At 33.9% G+C, this 21,124-nt stretch overlaps 3 protein-coding genes and 1 long non-coding RNA gene across 6 annotated transcripts; 1 reads left to right on the top strand and 3 right to left on the bottom strand.

The window, feature by feature from the left end:
• Positions 1–1,533: 1,533 nt before the first annotated feature.
• On the top strand, positions 1,534–2,553 carry LOC122588673. Its single transcript, XM_043760844.1, has 4 exons — positions 1,534–1,599; positions 1,705–1,791; positions 1,863–1,955; positions 2,033–2,553. The coding sequence occupies exons 1-4, from the start codon at positions 1,534–1,536 to the stop codon at positions 2,513–2,515; spliced, it is 729 nt and encodes a 242-aa protein (XP_043616779.1). The 3' UTR covers positions 2,516–2,553.
• Positions 2,554–2,818: 265 nt separating this feature from the next.
• LOC122588668 lies at positions 2,819–5,421 on the bottom strand. The gene is made up of 4 exons (XM_043760831.1): positions 5,002–5,421; positions 4,473–4,916; positions 4,117–4,397; positions 2,819–4,030 (listed from the first exon to the last, which is right to left on the bottom strand). The coding sequence occupies exons 1-4, from the start codon at positions 5,393–5,395 to the stop codon at positions 2,819–2,821; spliced, it is 2,331 nt and encodes a 776-aa protein (XP_043616766.1). The 5' UTR covers positions 5,396–5,421.
• Positions 5,422–5,428: 7 nt separating this feature from the next.
• Positions 5,429–6,927, bottom strand: LOC122585095. Of its 2 annotated transcripts, XR_006321663.1 has the most exons (3): positions 6,547–6,927; positions 5,666–6,159; positions 5,429–5,566 (listed from the first exon to the last, which is right to left on the bottom strand). XR_006321663.1 is itself a non-coding variant. In XM_043757189.1 (2 exons), the coding sequence occupies exons 1-2, from the start codon at positions 6,694–6,696 to the stop codon at positions 5,950–5,952; spliced, it is 360 nt and encodes a 119-aa protein (XP_043613124.1). In that variant the 5' UTR covers positions 6,697–6,927; the 3' UTR covers positions 5,580–5,949. The 2 variants fall into 2 exon arrangements, 1 of the variants encoding a protein (XP_043613124.1); XM_043757189.1 differs by lacking the exon at positions 5,429–5,566 and having other exon boundaries at positions 5,580–6,159.
• A 10,982-nt stretch (positions 6,928–17,909) lies between these two features.
• Positions 17,910–20,451, bottom strand: LOC122585919. 2 transcript variants are annotated; one of them, XR_006321819.1, is made up of 3 exons: positions 20,261–20,451; positions 18,370–18,654; positions 17,910–18,265 (listed from the first exon to the last, which is right to left on the bottom strand). It is a non-coding gene; the product is annotated as an uncharacterized LOC122585919 (long non-coding RNA). The 2 variants fall into 2 exon arrangements; XR_006321820.1 differs by having other exon boundaries at positions 18,370–18,648.
• Positions 20,452–21,124: the final 673 nt, after the last annotated feature.

Raw genomic sequence — 21,124 nt, 5'->3', positions numbered from 1 at the left:
AATTTATCAGAAAATGTAACATGATTTTGGCGTACTCAACTACTCTAAGACCTTTTATTATCAGGCCACATACCCCGACCACGGAATGTTCGGTAACCCGACCACCCCTCTTTAGGAGCGACTGTCGCTCCTAAAGGGTCGACCCATTTATTGCTCGCGGATACCTATGCATATACCCGTTGGAACCGTTGACCCGTCAAACCCCTCTTTAGGAGCGACTGTCGCTCCTAAAGGGGTGCCTCGAAAAAATTAATATATTCTTTCTCTGTACCGATCCATCCCCTTATTCATTCCCTTCTCCCTTTCTCTTCTCCATTCCAACCGATCCAACCCCCCTCTCCCCCATATTTTCCGGCCAAGATATTCCGGTGAGGCTTTAGGAGCGACCCGTCGTTACCCCTTTCGTAAACCCAACGTTGAAGTAAGTTTTTTTTTTTTTTTTATTTCGTATCTATTAGTTTGCTATATAGTATATGTATTAGTTTGATGTTATTCTTGTTATGCATAGATGTATTAGGATCGATCTTATATGCTCATAGATTTAACGTATTGTATACGCCCATAGATTTAATGTATTGTTGTTCTTGTGTTCTTGTTGTTGTTCTTGTTTTTGTTATGTAAAAATGTTTGTAAAAAAGTGTAAAAAATAAAATGTAAAAAAAGTGTATTACATAGTATATAAAAAATATATTTAAAAAAGTTTATAAAAGTTTGTACTAGAAAATGTTTGTATTAGAAAATATAAAAATGTATAAATAAAAAAGGTATTAAAACATAAGTATAAAAAGATATTAAAACATATATTGAAAAAGTAGTAGTACAAAAGTCATATAAAAAATTAAGTTAAAAAAAAAGTAGTTAAAAAAGTTGATATAAAAAGTATTATAATACGTGTATTATTTATGTAGATATAAAAAAAATGCTAGGAGCTCACGGCGGCGACGGCGATAGAAACGATCCGCACCGATCGTGGTGGAAGTAAATAACAGGCTGCAAAAACAGCGGTAAGAAAATTGACTTTACATTAAATTTAGTTATGCATTGAAATAATTGTATTCTTATCGTTTAAAGTAACTTATTTATGTTATTGTTACTTATTGGTTTTGTAGGGTCGAAGAAAACACCACCACCACCAAGAGGGGCAGCCAAATATCTAAACCTTGAGGCTGCCTTCAAGAAAAATGGGGGCCCGTTACCCATGTACTTCGATTACAAATCAAAGACCTTTCAGTCGGTCGGGGACTACGGGGCTATGTACAAATCTTTGTTAGGCTCATTGATCGGAGATGTCCCCCAGTACTACGAGTCATGGGACGATGTGCCTGAGTCTCTGAGGGACAATATCTTGGAGGAAATACAGGTTAGAATATGTTTCTTTTTATATTTTTTTACTTAATATGTTTTACAATGATAACCCCGAAAATGCTAACTTGTATTTGTAAACAATGTAGCGCTGGTTTGCGATGGACCAGTACTTAGAGCTTGATGAGGACGACCCCACCCGGAAGGCAGCAAAATAGGCTTTTCGTGCTGATGCAGCTAGCATATATAGGCAGAGAAAGTCAAAATTCAAATCTCAGCATTTTACAGCACGGGGGTGTAGGCGCAGCAGATACCCTGCAGACAGCACCGCCAGCTGGTATGGACCCGGAAGAGTGGGGAAAACTATTGCGTTTCTATACGAGGGATGACCGGGTCAAGTAGGCCGAGACAAACAAGACAAACCGGTCCAAACAGGCGGTGGGGACTCAGGGTCGGCGATCTATTTCTCTTGCCCACGATCGGGCGTTGGTACGTTTGGTTTTAACAAAAGTATACAATTCTTGTGTTTTTTTTATGCTAATTATTTGACTTGTTTGCAGGCCAAGCACCATAACGAAAAGAAGGAGGGGCCACCGCCCACGTGGGAGTCGACTTGGGCGGCAACCCACAGACTACAACCTCCGGAAGTTGCGGTATATACATAACTTTAAGTTAAATTACTTTTAATTACTGCTCCATTAATTAAACTTACCTTACTATTTATATGCAGTCCCGTCTGGAAGCTGCGCAGGTGAGACATTCACAGGATCCTGCACCGACACCTCCAACCCAGTTGTTCCCGGAAGCGTTTGGATCGCGATCGGGACATCAGCGCGGACTAGGGAGGATTCTCAGGGGTTTCGGATCCCATGATTTCCCTGTTGAGTTACCGCAACCACATTATGGACCTCCGGAAGGCCAATCTGGATCGTATTCTGTCCCGTCTGGATCCTCCTCCGGCCCGTCTGGATCCTATTCTGGCCCCTCTGGATCCCAACCTTTCGGCTACTATGTTGACTTGAACCAGCCTGGTGATGAGTATTTCGATCCCCGCCAGTTATGGGATGGAACATCGGCGCATTATGGACCTCCATCAGGGGAATTTGGTAGCTTGTCGGATATGAGTGGATTTTTTAGTGGAACAGGCTCTGTATCCGGACCAGGTGTGGGTGATGATAATGCCGGTGAGGACGACGACGGTTCCAGTGATTAGACTTTTTTTATTTGTACGAAGTATGGACATTTTTATAAATACAGTTTGTTATGTACATTTTTATTATTTGTATTTGATATGGACATTTTTATTATTTGTGTACTGTTTGTTTATAATGATGGTGGACTATTCGGTTTGCAAAAATGTAACACCCCAAATTTCGTAGTATTATTATATTATTAAAAGTAATATAGCAAGTAAAAAGATGATAAAGTTACGAAGTAACACCCTAAGTTTTCTTTAATAAAAAAAAAAAGAAAAAAAAAACAGGCATAACAAAAAACAAAAAACTTTATTACAATCCTAATCAGATGAGTCCACTGTTCCCATATAGATGGGAGGAGGTTTTGTTGCATCTATATATCTATTGTAGGCTAACTGGCGGTGTCGGTACAAATCTTTCCATTTGCTCACGAGAGGCCTTACACGATCCTGTACCCAATATGCGATCTCCGGGGCCATCGGGTAGTCACCTTCCAACTGCACCATGATATAGTGACCGTGACCATGTACTAATGCTATTGATATGGGCTCTGTCCTAGGCATCTCATCAGGACCATAGGTAAATGGGAACGAAGTCCAACTGGCGGCAGTAGATAAACAGTTAATTACTATACCCATCCTGTTGGACAACAACATGGCCCCCATAGTCATGTGCATCCAGTAGCCAGTTGGTCTAAACACCCCTACATAAAACCTTGATAACCCCTCAAAAAACCTCGCTTCAGCCTGTCCCCATCTTGTTAGTTCATCGTAGAATTGTTTGTTGTTTTCATACTCGGCCAACATATGTAGTTGGATCCACTCGTAACCTTCGTTTTCATCGTACCCCAATGCAACAGCAAGTGCCCGGAATCCACAGTTGCCATCACCACTGACATTAATAATCCCCTTGACGTATGGTCTAAATACATTCGGTATGTCATCAAGGTAACCCTTTATACCCGTCGTCTGCAGTGGGCGAGTGTTAGGTGGTGGTACTGGTAGAGCAGCCAATTGCTGCTCAGCTGATATGGGAGATATTGGTGATGGTGCTGGTGGCATCAAAGGTTGTGTGGGCGTAGTGAAAAAATCAAAGTACGATGATGGTGCAGCTGGCATCGGAGTGCTAGGACCTGCAGGAAAATAAGTATCGGCACTGAAGAACTGATCCATTACGCCTGTTGGTGCTGTTGGTGGCACATGATAGTACGCGGGTTCGGCTGCGCCGAACAACTGATCTAAGAATGAGGGTTCGGTTGTAGGCTCATTACTCGGCCCTGCTGCTGAAAATTGTGACGATCGGATCAACTCATCAATATATCCACGGGTGTCCTCCCGTAATTCGGTGTCAGGCTCCGCGAAACGTGACTGCGTGGGCACATGGTCACTGTGTCTCGCCGACTGAAAGTCTCTGTAGCATGAGCCTGAGTCTGGTGCGGTATCCGGATACTTAGGTGTTGTCACGTGCACGGACCTCGACTTTTTCATCTTTGGTGGTGGTGGCATCGGAGGTGATACGTTCAAGTCTGGCATCTGCAATGAATGAATGAATAATTAAGTTAGATGTATACCCGTATAGTATTTAACAATTAATAATTTGCTAGACTATAATAATATACCTTTTTTTTTGACCCAATTGGTCTACCACGTGTTTTCTTTTGGACCTCCGGATCCTTGATTTTGGACCGACCCGGATAGATGAGGTCCTTTATTTTTGACATCAAGCTTTTCCTTTGTTTTATGGGTTGTCGTTCCAAGTTAGTAGTAACCTCGCCACAAAAGTCCTCAACAGGCTCGTCATCATCCGAGTCTTTCTTCACATTTCCAGGCAGGCAGGTGGACGGGTTTATATCGAGCCTGCACCAAAATGCATCTATCTCATATTCTTGAACACGCCTTCCTGCAGGAATAAAAATATTACATTAAGTATTTTTAAGTAAAATGGACCATTTGTATTTGAATGAACTGTACTTACGTTCCTGCATGTATGTTAGAAGTCGATAACTACATGGCAAGCCACATCTAGCCCATACTGTACACCCGCACTTTGACACGTCCCCTTTTAGTGTATTTTTCAATCGATCAATTTCGTCAACCATAATTTGCAAGGCTACATGGGAGGCTTTACCGAGTAAATCCTTTAAACAAGGATAGTTGTGTTTATTTTGATTGTACTGCCTGCAATGTTCCAGTGACCCCTTTATTTCGGTGTATTGCCCGCTGACAACAGAGTTAACACATTCAACGATTCTGTGGAACGTAAGCCGCTTTTGATGCATAACTGACTTCAGCAAAGAATGCTCGCTCTCAACCCTGTTGGTAGTGTAGTTACGATAGTTGCGGTGTTGGTCGACCCAACATGACACAAATAACTCCTTGTACGAGGCAAGCCACTGTATTTGTAGATACTTATAAAGATCTGCAGGAAAATAAAAAGTGATTTAGCTACATGGTTACATCGTAAGCGTTATCATAAAAACAGTATGGGGACGGGATGTATATACTTGGTTTATCTGCCAAGAATACTTTTAGCCGCTGCTCATTCTCTGCGTATTCTTTAACCGTGATTGACTTTACGAGTTTATCCCACCGGTGTCTAAGCGAACCATAATCTTTTTTTGACCCAAACGATGGGTTGGCATGTAACTCAATATTCCTCCAAATGTGTATTTTACACAGTATCAGCTTCGTTTCCGGCATCACATCCTTAACCGCTTTCATGAGGGCCAGATCCCGATCAGTGAGTGCCACACGCACGACGAACCCTTCTTCGAGTGTCGACCTCAAGCACTGTAACACCCATGTGTATGCCGCATGTTGCTCATTTTCAATAAGTGCGTGCGCAATGCTGAATGTCTTGCCAGTTGGAGTGACACCCACAATCTCAACAAGCGGCATGTTGTAAACGTTGGTTTTATATGTGTTGTCTATTTCAATGATCCAAGGAAATGCACGCCATATGTCAAGTGATGTAGGATGTACGAAAAAGAGATTGGTCAAACATCCGGTTTTGCTATCCGTCGTGTACTGATACGTGTACTGATGGTCAGATAGTAATTGGAGCACGATCTGCAACGGGTAAACAACCAAAGTATAAGGAAGTCGTATTTTTTTAAAAAATAAACATATAGTTATACGATCCACATGCAGGTATGTTTCTTATTTCACCTGCATTCGAGTTTCCCCTCGTTGTTGGGCGTGCTTTAGCCGGTGTTGCCGCAGGTAGTTAGAAATGTCTTGTGAACGGGTCAAGATGCCGGGAAATGCATCCTTCAATTGGTCCCTTATGCTATTTGGCCCAAAACCTAGCAACGCCTTTTCGTCCACAAATTCTTTTTGAACATCGGTTAGTCGTCTTGCGTACGCAATACCTTCCAAATTACGAGCTGATGGATGGTTATGTCGGTGATCTATAACTTCAACCCACCAACTATGGTCCTTTGTCAGACGGCCTACCAATTTGAATGGACAGTCAATTTTGGTACTCCCTTTGGGTGCCCCGGTTGACCGCTTATCTTTTTTTCACCACGGTTGCAAATAAGGACCACCTTTTTAACTTCTCCGCCTTTTGTGGCATTTGATCTTCGTGTTACTAACACATAACCAAGCTCCTTTGCCGTTCTTTGAGCCCAGTCTACCAAATCTATGTGTGTGTCAAACACCTGAAATATTTTATACACTTTTTTTTAATACACTTTTTATACACTTTTAATTTTACTTTTTTATATACTTTTTTATAATACATTTTTTTTAATACACTATTTTATATACTTTTTTATAATCCACTTTCTTATACACTTTTTTATAATACACTTTTTATACACTTTTTTATTATACACTTTTTTTTTAACAATTTTTCAATAGCTTTTGTTAATCTACATTTTTACGTACATTTTTTAATATGTTTTTATAAACAATTTTTTATCCGTAGTTTTAATAATTATTTTTCTTACATACTTTTATAGCAACAAATCTAATGAATAATAACAAAATACAATTACTCACAAAATAACAACACAAAAAATGAAAAGGTTGGATTATATACATACCTCCTTGGTATAAAAAACATCGTGATCGTAATCAAATTCAGCACGGACATCTGGGGATTCAAATTCGTCATCGGGCTCTTCGTACACAAACTCGTCATTTACACCTTCCGGCGCATTTGGATTTAAGAAAATTTCCTCCAAACAATCCATCTAAAATAATAAAAACACTTATCAGTAATATCTATACTTACTATACTTTATATCCAAAAACGACCGAATGAGTTTGAATAAATGAAAACAGAAACATTATGAAGTGTAAAAGTGAGCAAATTCAAATGAGGAATGTGTAGATTATGAAGTGTAAAAGTGAGCAAATGAAATGCCTCGATCGATCGAACTTTTAAAGGGAATATGAATCGTCACGGGGAAACAGAAACATTATAGGGGCAAATAATTAGATTCGAACCTACTACCCGCTCCTAAAGGGGTGGTAGGTTCGAATCGTACATAACATTTGTCGTATGCTGTCACCCGTTGTCGTATCCTACTACCCCTTTAGGAGCGACAGTCGCTCCAAAAGGGGTGGTCGGATTACATATGGGGTGGTCGGCCTACACATCCCCTTTATTATATCTTTGTATACCTTCCGGGCTTTAAAGTCTTCACATCAAATAATAGAAAAATATATGTTAGGGCCTCAAATATAGTAACAAAGATGAATATAAAGTAGTATAATTGTGTTTTTTTTTTTTTTTTTGGAAAATGCAGACAACATATATTCCCAAAATAAACTTGTACAATGTTCCGTCCTACAATTCAAGCCGCTAAACAACACTCAAAAGAGTACCCCATGTTACAAGATGTAATAAGGGATTTGACAAAACCAAAAAGAAATAAAGTAGTATACCGTAAGTGTGAAGTTTGACTATCCAAACTCCTAAAGTATATTGATTTAGCATTGATGGGTTTTCTTCAATGATCATTTTATTTATAATAATAATAACATATAGTAAGAGAAATCATATACTACGTGTAGATTAGATTCAAAACAAATGCATATAGTTTTGTAATTTGTAAAGTTATACTTATAATAAACATTTTGAATATTCTAACATATTGTTTAATGTTTCAATGCGTAACATTTATAATTAAATAATCTTTGAGAGGCTCAAAATGCAAACATAGTTGTGTGAGCCTTTTTGTTGTTGAAATATGAGGCATAATCAACAACAAATAAAAAAAATAAGAAAAAACTTTCATAATTTTTTTTTTTTTTCAATAAAAAAGAGATACTTTTGGCTTAACACGACACCACCATCACATACATCAGAAAACCAAATTATAAACCATAAAAGTTAGTAAGTAAACAAATGACCCGACCACCTCATCGGCAGTAGGAAACCATATTCTCATCCATTAGTTACGGTTGAGACAAAGCTACCTAAATTATCCGACTTAAACCCAAATCCATTGAGTCTGCAAAGTCTCAACTTTCACTCATTTTGTATAAACAAAGAAAGGGGAAAAAAAAGCAGCAACCCTGTATACGATAATAAAGTGCTAGAAGCCAACTTGTTTATAATTTGCCAAGGCAAACAAATGAACATATTTTCAAGTATTACTATATTCACATATATTTGCCATTGTACCCAAGTAAACTATTATGCATGGTTTATTACTAAGTGAGACCATCTTCATCGAGGGTCTCTTCAAAAATATGAAAAAAAAAACTGTATAAACCCAGTAAAACAAATATATTAACCGATTTAAACGAAAATGAAACTTACATAGTTCAAAATCTTGCATTAAGTGTGGAATACCTATACAAATTAAAGCAAAGAAACAAAACATAAAAGTAGTGACACGATACAAAAATGATATTATGAATCCTCTTATTGAATAACATAGAAATTTAAAGAAACAAAATCATGCAATTTCATACCATTTCCCATCATTTTTTGGATATTTGAACACTCAACCAACAACCAACTTAAACCACTTCCATTATCATTTTTCATTTTTGTATTATGAGAGCAACCAACCACACAAAGAAACAAAACACTATGTCTCTTTTTTTTTTATCGAAAGCCACACAAGAAGAAACACCGAGATTTTTTAAAGAAATCATTGAGATGAGGAGATGTAAATCCATTTTTTCGTATATTGATTTCATTGTACGTGAAATTTTTTATGTGTAGGAGATGAGAAGTTTAATGATTTGTGTTTTATTGGTGAACATGAAAAAAAAAGGTAATCCAACATATGAGAAAGGGAAAGAGAAAAAGTGTAAGTGAGGAGGTTGAAAGGAAATGGATGTGAAATGAGAGATAAAATGGACCATAGACTTGATGAACTGGGTCTTACAGTGTCAGACTATTTGCTTTACGTGGCCAATTTTGTAAGGGGTTACAGAATTTAAAGGGGTCTTTCTATATAGAAGGTGTATATATATATATATATATATATATATATAGGATAACACTCCAGTGAGAACAGTCTTAAAATAAGAACGGTAAGAACACTTAAAAAACATCATTTTGATGCATTAAAAGTTCATAAAACTAACATAGTGCTTAACTAATTATCATTATTTAAGTGTATAACAACACATTGGCCTGTCAAAATCAAGAAAATCATATTTTTTTGTTTTGTGCATCCATCTTGGATGCATATTCTTCAAAATAATGCATCCACTAAAAAACGTGATTTTTTCGATTTTGACAGATCAATGTGTTGTTACACTTAAATAATGATAATTAGTTAAACACTATGTTAGTTTTATGGACTTTTAATGCATCAAAATGATGTTTTTTAAGTGTTCTCACCGTTCTTATTTTAAAACTGTTCTTATTTGATTGTTCCCCTATATATATATATATATATATATGATAGAGATCAAATGAGAAGACACCTTAAGGAGAGAAAGTAGAGAATGTTCGTTTTTTTAGCTTGTTTTTTGAACTTTTTTTCTTTTTCACTTTTTTCATTTTCTCTTTTTTATATAAAAATTTTACAAATATTTTAAAAATATATTTTCTCAAAGGGCATAGCCCGTAAGTTATAGGAAAAGTCTTTCAGTTTATGACGGAGCCATGATAACTAAGGGCGAATCCCGTTAGGTAGATCACTTCATCACTGATCACCCCGTATGACCTATTACCCTCTATGACCTATCACTCTCACCAACTACCCCTTATTAATATCCTTAAGGGCGAATCCCGTACCTTACCCTTACATGTATAACTCATTAATTCGGGTTAGAAAATTTTTTATTATTTATTTATTTATTTTTATGAATTGAGTTAATTAAAAAAAGAATGAAAAAATGTAAAAAACATGAAAAAAAGTAAAAGAAACAAGCTAAAAATAAAATAAAAAATAGATCTTCTCTCCCTTCTCTCTTTAAGAACCTTCTTTCTAGAACAATTGAGTGTATATAAGTTATTACATCTATTATCTAGATCCGATCTGTGGCCAAAAACTATATGTATATATATATGATGTTTTATTTTTTATGGTACTAATCAATATGATAAACTTATAATATCATTCGTACGGAAAGAAAACAACACCCTCAAAATACAGATTTTACACTCATATAATAAAAAAGATCTAGGAATTTGATACAAAATATCATCCCGCTAGCTTTTCCAAAAGTAACCATGTGTAATCAAAAACAAAACCTCATCAATTAATAGATTTTTTTTTAAAATGTAATGCAAAAAAAGAAAAACGAAATAAATGAAGTGAAATATCTATGTCTATATCTATATAGAGAAAAGTTAATTTAGGGACACTTTTAAATTGGGATAAATATCTTGGAATGTAACAAACTTTGAATGAATGTCTACAGTAGAAAATAACTAAAGTGGTGTGTATTGTATGTAAACAACTTGAAAATATTGTTTATTGTATGTAAGAAAATGTATTCAACCAATTAAAATCAGACAAGTGGCACCTCTATATGGTTGCCACGTATGTTTTCTAACATACAATAAATATTTTTTAAAGTTGTTTACATACAATACACATAACTTTAGTTATTTCTTACTATAGACATTTTTCACCATCTTCGACAACCACCATCACCACCACCACCATCATCTCCGACCACCACCATCATCCTCCGACGACAGTGACCACCGCCACCACGACTTACACATGTGTAAGTTATACAACAACCACCACCACCACCATCATCTTTGACCACCACCAGATCTTTGGCGATGGCGACCACTGCCACAACGACTTACACATGTGTAAGTTATAACATGTGTAACTTACATATGTATAAGTTACATGTCCCTGATGATCTCTAAATTAACCCACCCCTATCTATATATACTTATAAATGTTAAAAGATTAATGAAAGACAAAAAAAAGAAAAAAAATACTAAACTGAAATTAAAGGCAAACTTATACATATATATGCTATACATATTAAGGGTGAACAAAAATCGAACCGGTAAACCGAAAACTGAAAAAACCCGACAAAAACCGAACCGAAAAACCTAACCAATCAAAAAACCATTGGATTTGGTTTTAGTTTTCTAAAAACCGAACCCATTGGTTTGGTTGTCGGTTTCATATGAAAAACCAAACCATGAAAACCGAACTGAATCAACACTATATATATTTCAATTTATTTTTATATCTATATTATTTTAGGATTATGTCATGTTGGAAACGTCTGGGTCAGAATGTCAACATAAGTAAGAGAAGTTTTTTTTTGCAAGAGTATTCTTGTGCAGGTTGTTAACTTTTGAAAGAAGAAGTGGTAAAATGAAAATAAGGAAATGATATACAGCTAGTTAATAGATTTATTAATCAATTCTATTACTGTAATTTTTTAGATGGATACAGACTACATGAGGTTCTCTCGTTTCTAGTCTTTTTCTTATTGTTTTCATTATTCATATAGTCTCTTCATTAGAGTGCCATATATGGTTGCGATCGAATTAGTATTAGGTTTGTTGTAAGATTGATTGGTTCGACAAAGACTTTAGGTATGTGATTCTATCTTTTTTCAATAGCTGAAAAGAACCCTAAATTATATAAATTGGGGTTTTCTTTTGTTGAAGTGTTCTTGTTTCTTGATTTCTTATCTGGGGATAAATTCAGAAGGGTTTTCACTTGAAACCTTCATTTTCCCATCCTCGATGAAATTGGGGCTGCTATTGTTCCAAACCTTTTCTTGTTTGTTTTGTCCTTCTAAGATCTGGAGTTGATCTCCAAGTATTTCTGTACTTTCATGTATGGTAGCAAGTGCCTAATGAAAAACCTACGAAAAACCCAAAACCAACCTAAACCGAATCAAAAAACGGAAAAACCGAACCTTGAAATTAAAAACCGAATCAATCGGTTTCAAAAGTTGAAAAACCGAACTAATATGTCAAAACCGACCAAAACCAACCCATGCTCAGCCCTAATACATATATAGAAAAAAACTCATCAATATATACATCTTTTATAACTCTTATAAAACAATAGTTAACCAAACATTTTAAAGTTCTCTTGCAATTTAAAACTAATTTGAAAAATTGACACATAAGATTTTATCATATGTGTCAACCCTATATTTTTCTTTAAATAAACTATATATTTAGAAAACAAATGAATGTATATATGTTAAGATAAATAAATAAATATACTCGAAATTTAGATGCCACTTTTGTCATGTTTCGATCTGCCTTGGGCTGTCCTCATTTGACTTCATTTTCGTTTGGATTTAGTCCATAAAAATTAAAAATAAAAAACCAAATCTTCACCTATAATATTTTTCGAAGCCAATTCTTTCTTTATAAACTCTCCCACACAAAACACACTCCCCAATCTCCATCTCCCTCTCTCTCGATCCTTCTTCATTTTTTTCGTAATTCATATACTTCACCTAAACGAAGGTGCAAATTATTAATTCATTATCTTTTTTATATAAATTGTGTAATTAACTATGTTAGCATTTCTTAATTATATAGTTAAAAATGATATAAATTATGAGAATTAAATAAAATAAAATAAAAATATAAAACAATAGTTAACCAAGCATTTTAAAGGCCCTCTTGCAATCTAAAACTAATTTGAAAAACTGACACATAAGATTTTATCCTATGTGTCAACTCTATATTTTTCTTTAAATAAACTATATATTTATATAGAAAACAAATGAACATATATATGTTAAAATAAATAAATAAATAAATATATTGTAAAAATCTAAGATCTTCTCATTAGATGGAATGATATCTTCTCTTTAGTTTAAAAAATCACATCTATACCTAATGATATTTCATTATCTTTTTTATTCAACATTTATATGAGGTTCCTTTCGTTTTTTTTTTTATGGTGATTATATGAAAGTTTGCTGAGGCCGTTGGTTAGTTGGAACTCTCATCGCATTAATCATTAGTGGCAATATTTAAAGTTTATAAGTTTTTTTATCACCACTAAATTATATTCATCTTATATGAGTTAAGAGCTTTACATAATATCATAACTTTCTGAAAGAGTTATGTTAATTTTTTCGTTCATATTACTATGAAAATGATGTACAATTTTTGGTTTAATTCTTTTATCTTTTTTTGAATTTCATGATAATTGTTAATATAGATTTTTTTTGTTTTTTAACAATATAATTTTTCATTGTGACGAGGAGAAAAATATTATGATGGTAGACGAAGAGTTAGTTCAAAATAAGTGTATATAACAATTAGTTTAATGATTGGATAATGAATACTTTATTGCTAATTTAATTAAATGAAACTAAATAGATTGTTCGTCCATATGTTTTTTTTTTTACGATCATTATTGATTTATTCCATTAACTCATTTGTTCACATATTAAGTGTTTCATTAAATATTTTTTTAAACAAGTTTAACTCAAATCTCACTTTATTGAGCACTTTTTTAAAGCAGCCGCACATCGTGCGGGTAAAAAAAATCCTAGTATACTTATATAAGATTATACTGATATATTTAAAAGGGAATTGCTAACTAGTGCTCCTAGTGCACTAGTCAAGAAGCATTTAATGAATCATTTATTGAAGTCAAAATTTCTTAACATATGAAAATATGTATTAATTATTCATTTAAAAATAGAAACTGTTAGGTTGAATTAATACACATTAAATATAATTTTTTGATTAATAAAGAAATAACGAGTTTATTAAATGCTTCTTAACTAATGCACTAAGGCACTAGTTAGCAAATCCCTATTTAAAAAGCTCCGTTTTACAACATAAAAGCTCCGATTTACTACATCAATGAAAGAAAAATAATAACCGAAAAAAGGCAAAGTATTACTAACTAATAACAGAAGTGATATATAGTAAAAAGCTCCGATTTACTACATCAATAAAAGAAATATAATAACCGGAAAAGACAAAGCATTACTAACTAATAAATGAAGTGAAATATAGTAAAAAGCTCCGGTTTACTTTTTTTTTTTTTTTCTTAACGTCAAAGGCGAAATATTATTAATAAAATTCAACTAGCAAGAAGCTAGTAGTAACATAATATACGTCAAAAGACTAAAAAGAAAAATAAAATCAAGTAATACAAGATTTGTTGCACTAAATTTCTCAATCAAACTCTACTTTTCTAGCTCTATTTAAAATCCATAAGAATGTTATTAAAAAAAAAAGGCAAATATATCAATGAAAGAAAAATAATAACTGAAAAAAGGCAAAGTATTACTAACTAATAAATGAAGTGAACTACAGTAAAAAGCTCCGATTTACTACATCAATGAAAGAAACATAATAACCAAAAAAAAGGTAAAGTATACTAACTAACAAATGAAGTGAAATATAGGTAAAAGCTCCGATTTACTACATAAAAGAGATAAATGATGCAGATTTGTTTAAGAAATAATATATGAAAACTTTTAGAAAATGAATATGAAGAGAAAATGTTGGTGTGGAGAAGGTGTTCCACGACATCAAGGAAAGTGCACTTGCTATTAAAAATTCAACCATAACCTAGTTTTCCTTTTTAGGTATAGCGATTTCAATATTTCTTCCTTATTGACATCTTACATGTATGAATCCATTATATACATGTATGAATCGATCATATTCTAATCACTAGTTGTTCAACCATAACCAGTGATCTTAAAAAAAAAAATTATTTCCATTATATACAAGTATGAATCAATTTCTTTACGATTACATATTTACATGGCATTTATAGGGGTTTTTAGTTCAAAAGAAGTTGATTGATGATATCACCCAAATAAGCTACTGAAAATTGATGGTTGGTTTTCTAAATAATTATTCTTCATTATTTTGGATAGATTTTTCAAAATAATTATAATTCTCTTTACATGGATTTATATAAAGTTGAGATGGTTGCTTACACATTGATGTTTTTAGTTTTTAGTGTAATGTTGATTTTTTAGTTATACTAAACAAATGAATGATTCTATTTTTCTTAACTAAACAAAAGAATCATTCTATTTTTCTTTATTCCATTTCCATATTTTTTTTAAAATTCTGTTCACATGTCCCAAACACCACTAAACATTAAGAAATAATGTATGCGGTAGCATAGTTGTTAGAGAATTTTATAAAATGCAATAAAATGACAATTTGTGAATGAAAGTTTTATATTTTAACATTTGATGTGACATGTTTGATAATATAGATATAATTAATGACAAATTGTTCAAAGAAGTAAATTATAACTCTATAATATGGATTATATAAGAACCTAAAGCTAAATCATGTTACCTTCCCTTTCTCTTTGTGACAAGTTATATATATGCATATCTATATCTATTAAACTCCCTTTTCTTCATAAGAAAAAAGGTAAACAAAGACATGTGGTTGGATGATGACTTATTTGTAACATAGTTTTTAAGTAATGGGTAATGACTTAGTTTAGGGATTTATTTGGTTACAAGTTTGCAAGTTTGCATAATATATTTGTTCCTAAGGTCTTGTTACTCGCAAGTTGAAATGACTCGACCATTTTTATTTTATTTTATTTTTTATAAATTGATTTTATTTGACCAATTCATACTTAGATAAATTTTAGACAAAATAATGTGAAAAACTCAAAATATTCAAATTCAAAATCTAACAATTTAGAACACCTTAATATATTATAATAAACATATCCTATATGTTTTAGACCTTGAAAACGTCGGATGAAGCTCGAAAATATTTTGCTCGAAGTCAGAGGAATTGCGGCCGCAAGCACCGTCGACCGTGTTTTGCTTCCGTGCTCCCAGAAACTGAACACCAAGAGAAAATACTGCAGACGCTGAGCATGGCCAACCGTGCCGCGTCTGTACTCTTACTGCACACACCAAACATCAAATTTGACTATTAACTCAATTTGCGACCTTTCTCAAACTCAAACACAAGTTCTATAACACATCAAAGTTGATTTCAAACCATCACATGACAATATGACGTAATTTACAACATAACTCAAGTGACCATTTGGCCATACAATCATTTATACATCCATACAGGTCATTTACCCAGTCAAGCGAACTTGTTTTTGAACCAAAAGACTATACATAGATTATACTTATTGAAATGTACCAAGAACCAAGTTTACCAAAATGACAAAAGTATCATGAGCCATAAAAAGATGAGATAAATAGGTGTCTACAAATAAATACCATTCCTTCAAAAACGGCAATACCTTTAACCTTTCAAAAGCGACTTCTAAAACTTCAAACTTCAATTCCACTAGTACCTAGTTCAATTCCTTCTTCCGGAACCGCCTATAAATAGGTAAACAACTAAAACGTAAGCGAATGCTTAGTGAATGTACTTGCACACATTTATATACCCAAAGGAGAAAAACACACAAAGAACTATCATATGTAGCCTATGGCAACGTTGTAATCCGTTTACAAGCTACATGATGGAACAGGTTGGGATTTTTTTATCACTTAGGTATAATATTAAAAAATCAGCTGTAAAGTGTAAACCTCTAATATATTTGATTAACTAAGTACATGGTTATCAAGACTGATATGCCAAATTGTTGGTAACACAAACAAAATTTAAAACAGTAGCAAAGTATTGGCACATCCATTCACGTTTAGGCGAACACAACATAGAAGTATACACAAGTGATTACTTTTAAATTATCAGTTAGGATTTCATACATTCGGATACCTATTAGGAATAAAAATATTACGGAGTAATATATATATATAATGTAATATATAGGGGTCGGGTATACGGGTTCGGGGTGTTTTTCGGGTATACGGGTTTTATTTTAAAAATGTATACCCGTAAAAAAACTAATATCATTCCCATAACCGGACCAAGACCCGCGGACCCAGACCCAAACCCGGCCCAAAAATGTCGGGTTTCGGATTTCCCCATCGGATACCGGTTTTTTTTTTCCATCCCTAGCTAAAGCCTTACCGGTTACCACCTACGTCCCTCGTTAGTCATTACCATCCGTGTACTCTGATCTCTTTAATTCTTCCGGTTTCATGGAGGGAGTCACGAATGGATTTAGGTATACAGTGTGCAATGACTCGATCCAAAAAGGTCCCTTTCTGATAAAGATAATTACACAAACAAATTTAATATATGCATACTTAATTTATTATTGCCACATATTATTGGAAGGGCTGTTCATAAATCATAATATTCTGAAACTATCAAAACAAGAAACTTTACTTATTGGTTAACTACAACATTTCTTTAACGATTTTGGCTACAAAGCAAAGGATTAACTGAAAACCCAAAACCTTGTTACTTTCTTTTCTCTGCACAGCGCTAATCTACAACTTAGCTGTAACCATATTTTATTATCAAATTCAGTTTATGATTCATTGACGGGCGGTCTAATTGGCAGAATTTTGACAGGTCTGTAAATATCAGCAAGAAAGGAAGGTCGAGCGTTGCACAATTTTGGGCCCCGCAATTTCTGTATCCCTTGGTTAAAGTTTTTAGGCAAGTAGAACTTAGATACAGTCTATATCTATTGCTGTTTGATTTCATCAACGTCGCCGGTGTTTCCAAATGCTACCAGAACTACCAACAGTAATGATTTGCAGCAGTTAAGTCATCTGATTATTATAAAACATGTTGTGGGGTTGATCAGTTCTGTGCAAAGTCTAATGCAGTAACTACCTCTAAGTTTTGGTCATCTTTCTTTTAAGATGTCTGCTTGAATGACTTTTATTCTGAAAAAATGATTTGCAGAAAAAAGGTTCTTACAGATGTCTTTCTTTGGGTATTGAACATGGGTAAAGCTAGCTTGACAAGTCCACTTTCCTACCTAAAGGTGCCATCATCATCAATCGTTGGTTGACTTGAATGCCATCAACTGGTAAACTCAAAGGTGCAAACATACCCGTTTGTGAATCGTCCAGTTTTTAAACCAGATCCTTTTGAACCACAACAACACACAAAAGATGTCCATTTAAGTAACTCTAACTTGTTATCGCATTGACCTTTTCTTAATAACCATATACTTTATCTTTAAATTCCTTAAGAATTCCAGGTTCAATAAATACTACTAATCCTCCTTATTGCTAATAAAGTTATAAATATGACTTTACCACAAAGCTTCTTAATGCTTGATTTATATTCAGGGCAAACCTGATCTCAAAATCATCAACCCTCTTCACTTTCACCTACAGTGCATCCTTGACCTCTATGTTGATATCATCCGTCTTGCACATTTTACCAGGTAACCCGATCTTCATTATGAGCGTTTCTTCCTGTCGTTTGAATTCGATAACCAGATCAGCAGACGGAAGCATCTTTTTTTTCGCATCCATGACGAGAGCAAAAAGTGGGTTCTGTACAAAGTGTAACAAATGATAAAAATAAGAAGTAATTTGTACTCATAAATGATACTCTTAATGAAAACAAAACAAAGATATAATATAATGAAAGAACACACCATCTGAAAAGCCAAAAGCGTGATCAATTGGTTCAAAGGGAGTGTGCTTTTCAACCAAGATTTCCACAGCTTTGTCACAGCATTCAGGCATCTTTCAGGTTAGGCACACAACTTCAGCTTTCTCCTCCACAACCCACCGAGCACAGGGTGGTACTTGCAAGAATGATTGAGAAATATCGCTCAAGAGTGAGGCACTGAGTGGAGGTATCTTAAATTCACTTTCTAGCAAGTTTAGTGCCTAAGTGAGTTTCCTGGTTGCTGAGTAAGGATTAATCGTGTCTGAAACTTTCAAAAATGCACCATATATTATTATATAAACTATGCTCAGGGAAACTAAGACCACCAACCTATGAAGATTGGGAGATCCGCAAAAAACTTCTTGGAGGACTGGGGGCTCAATAGGTAAGAATATGAACGGGTTGGATAAAAACAAATGACATATAATTCATATTATAGACTTTCATCAACTTGATTGACATGTTTCAAAAGTTTATGTATATTTGGTAACAGTAACACAATCAATATATCTTAAATCAACCATTCAGCAGGACGCCATAAGGTTACAAGTCACAAGTTAAGTAGAATTGGGATTACAAATCCAATTTATTAGAGGGATGGCTACTGCCAATCCAAATTTATGATGTTGTTGATGAGTAGCAGTAACATTTTCAAACAAAGTACGATATCTGCTATCCCAAATGTACAAGATTGCCCTTTGCACAACCTCATTAATCTTCAGAGCTACTAAGACGGTGTTTGGGATTGCGTTATAAAGTGATTATCTGATTATTACGTTTGTAAAACGCAAATAATTTTAAAAAATGTTTGTATGAAAAAGTGATTATTGGCTATGAAAATGCAATTTTGGAGAAGCATGTAACTACATGCTTTTTCAAAACAAAGTTTTGAAAACGCATAATCCATTTTGAAAACGCAGATGTTGTTTAAGAATCGCAATACCAAACACCCCCTAAACGTCTAAACCAGTATAGTCAGACGAATTAAGAAGACCGCCAAACGCCAACATGTGACCAAACGTTAGCAGCCGTATGAAAACCAAGGTAAAGATGAAGGGTTGTTTCCGTGTGACACCAGAGTTTAAACAGGCATAAAAATTCACCTCGTTTAATTGGTCAAAATGGATACGAGTTCATATATCAAACTATCAACATAAACCAACCAAAAAGCCGCCATTGATATCCTAAAAAAACAAATGTTTAGCATTTATCTATCTATATCTATACCTTTCCATAAAGCAATTAGCGTATTCGGTTTTTGGAAATTACTTGGAATTCAATATTGAAAATGAAATATATGCCCCTCAAAAGCCTAACTATATACGAGTAGATTTTTTTTACTAATATATCAATTTAAACATCCTCAAATTTAGTTTAGATAATCACCAACCTTTTTTTTATATATAAACAAACTAAAAGTACTTTAAACTTATATAAATTTCACTTTTACCCGTTAAAGTTTTTCCGGGATGAATCTAGTCTTTTTATCATGTAGATAGTCTAGATTGTACTTTGGTTTCGTTGTATTTTAGACCTCTAGTAACTTGCTAGATTGGTCTCTCTATAATAAAATTCCTTTTTTGCCGTTCAAAAAAAAATTTCACTTTTACCAACTCACAGTGGTATCAACAAAATCATAAATACATCAATAAAATATGGGAAGTTGTTTGTCGTTTTCGCATTGCACGGGTATACGGTAGGATCAATATCAATCAACAAACTACCAAATATAATTATTATAAATAAACAATAACATACAGTATATAATAAAATAAATTGTGTCAAATTGGTATTAAAACTAGTACAAATATAGATATATAGACACAAACAAAGTAACCAGCATAGAAACAAAAAATAAAAAGGAGTGAAATTACCAAAACCCCACTTTTTTGCTAGCTATAACAGAATAGAGAGCATTCTGGAAAATGTCGAATTTTGTTGAGCGAAATTGGATGTCAGCAGCTGTGAAATCATGACCAAAACCCCAATTTTTGGCCATGAGTGAAATTAGGGGGAAAACGATGATGTCTAAAAAGTACTAACATATTCTTTTTCTAATTTTCTATTTGTGGAGATGAAAAATTCTTAGGGACAAATATTCTAGTTTCTTTCTGTTTTTAATAATAATTCTTATCCGTTTTTTTTTACCCGGGTTTCCGTATTCCATTCGGGTTGTCTTTCTTGTAAGTGGGGAAAAAATGATATGGAAGTATCAAGTGATGATATGAAATCAATCAACTCAAATGAACCATTGAATATTTGGTTCTAATGATTTAAAATAACAATCTATGTATTATTCCGTACTTAATTAATAATTTATAAAGTTTAACGGTTGGTTTTTTAATTTCTTGGTGCACTAGCTAACATAAATTTGCAACAAAACATTTTTGAAAGGTGAATTTCGTTAGAAAATTCGTGTCGCGATTCGACAGAGAGAGGTCTAGCATACCTTTTCTTAACTGGGTCCTCGCTAGAGAGCTCCTTCGAAGTAGAAATTCCTATTTCAAATACCCGATGGGGGAAAACCCCCTACTAATCCGCCCAAAATACGACGATTAATAGGGGTAAACCATGACCCTTCAAACTTTAACCTGGGTATACCCAAGTCAAACCCTCATAAAGGGACTTAATTTCAATATTCTCCCCAATGTTTGAACTCAAGACCTCATGCAAGAGGGGTGATCATTCAACCATTGAACTAAAGATCAAGAACATAAATTTACGACAAATAATTCAAT

This window comes from Erigeron canadensis, chromosome 1 (genome assembly GCF_010389155.1).
Source record: "Erigeron canadensis isolate Cc75 chromosome 1, C_canadensis_v1, whole genome shotgun sequence".
NCBI classification, from domain to species: Eukaryota; Viridiplantae; Streptophyta; class Magnoliopsida; order Asterales; family Asteraceae; genus Erigeron; species Erigeron canadensis.
This window is presented reverse-complemented; position numbering and strand designations above follow the sequence as displayed.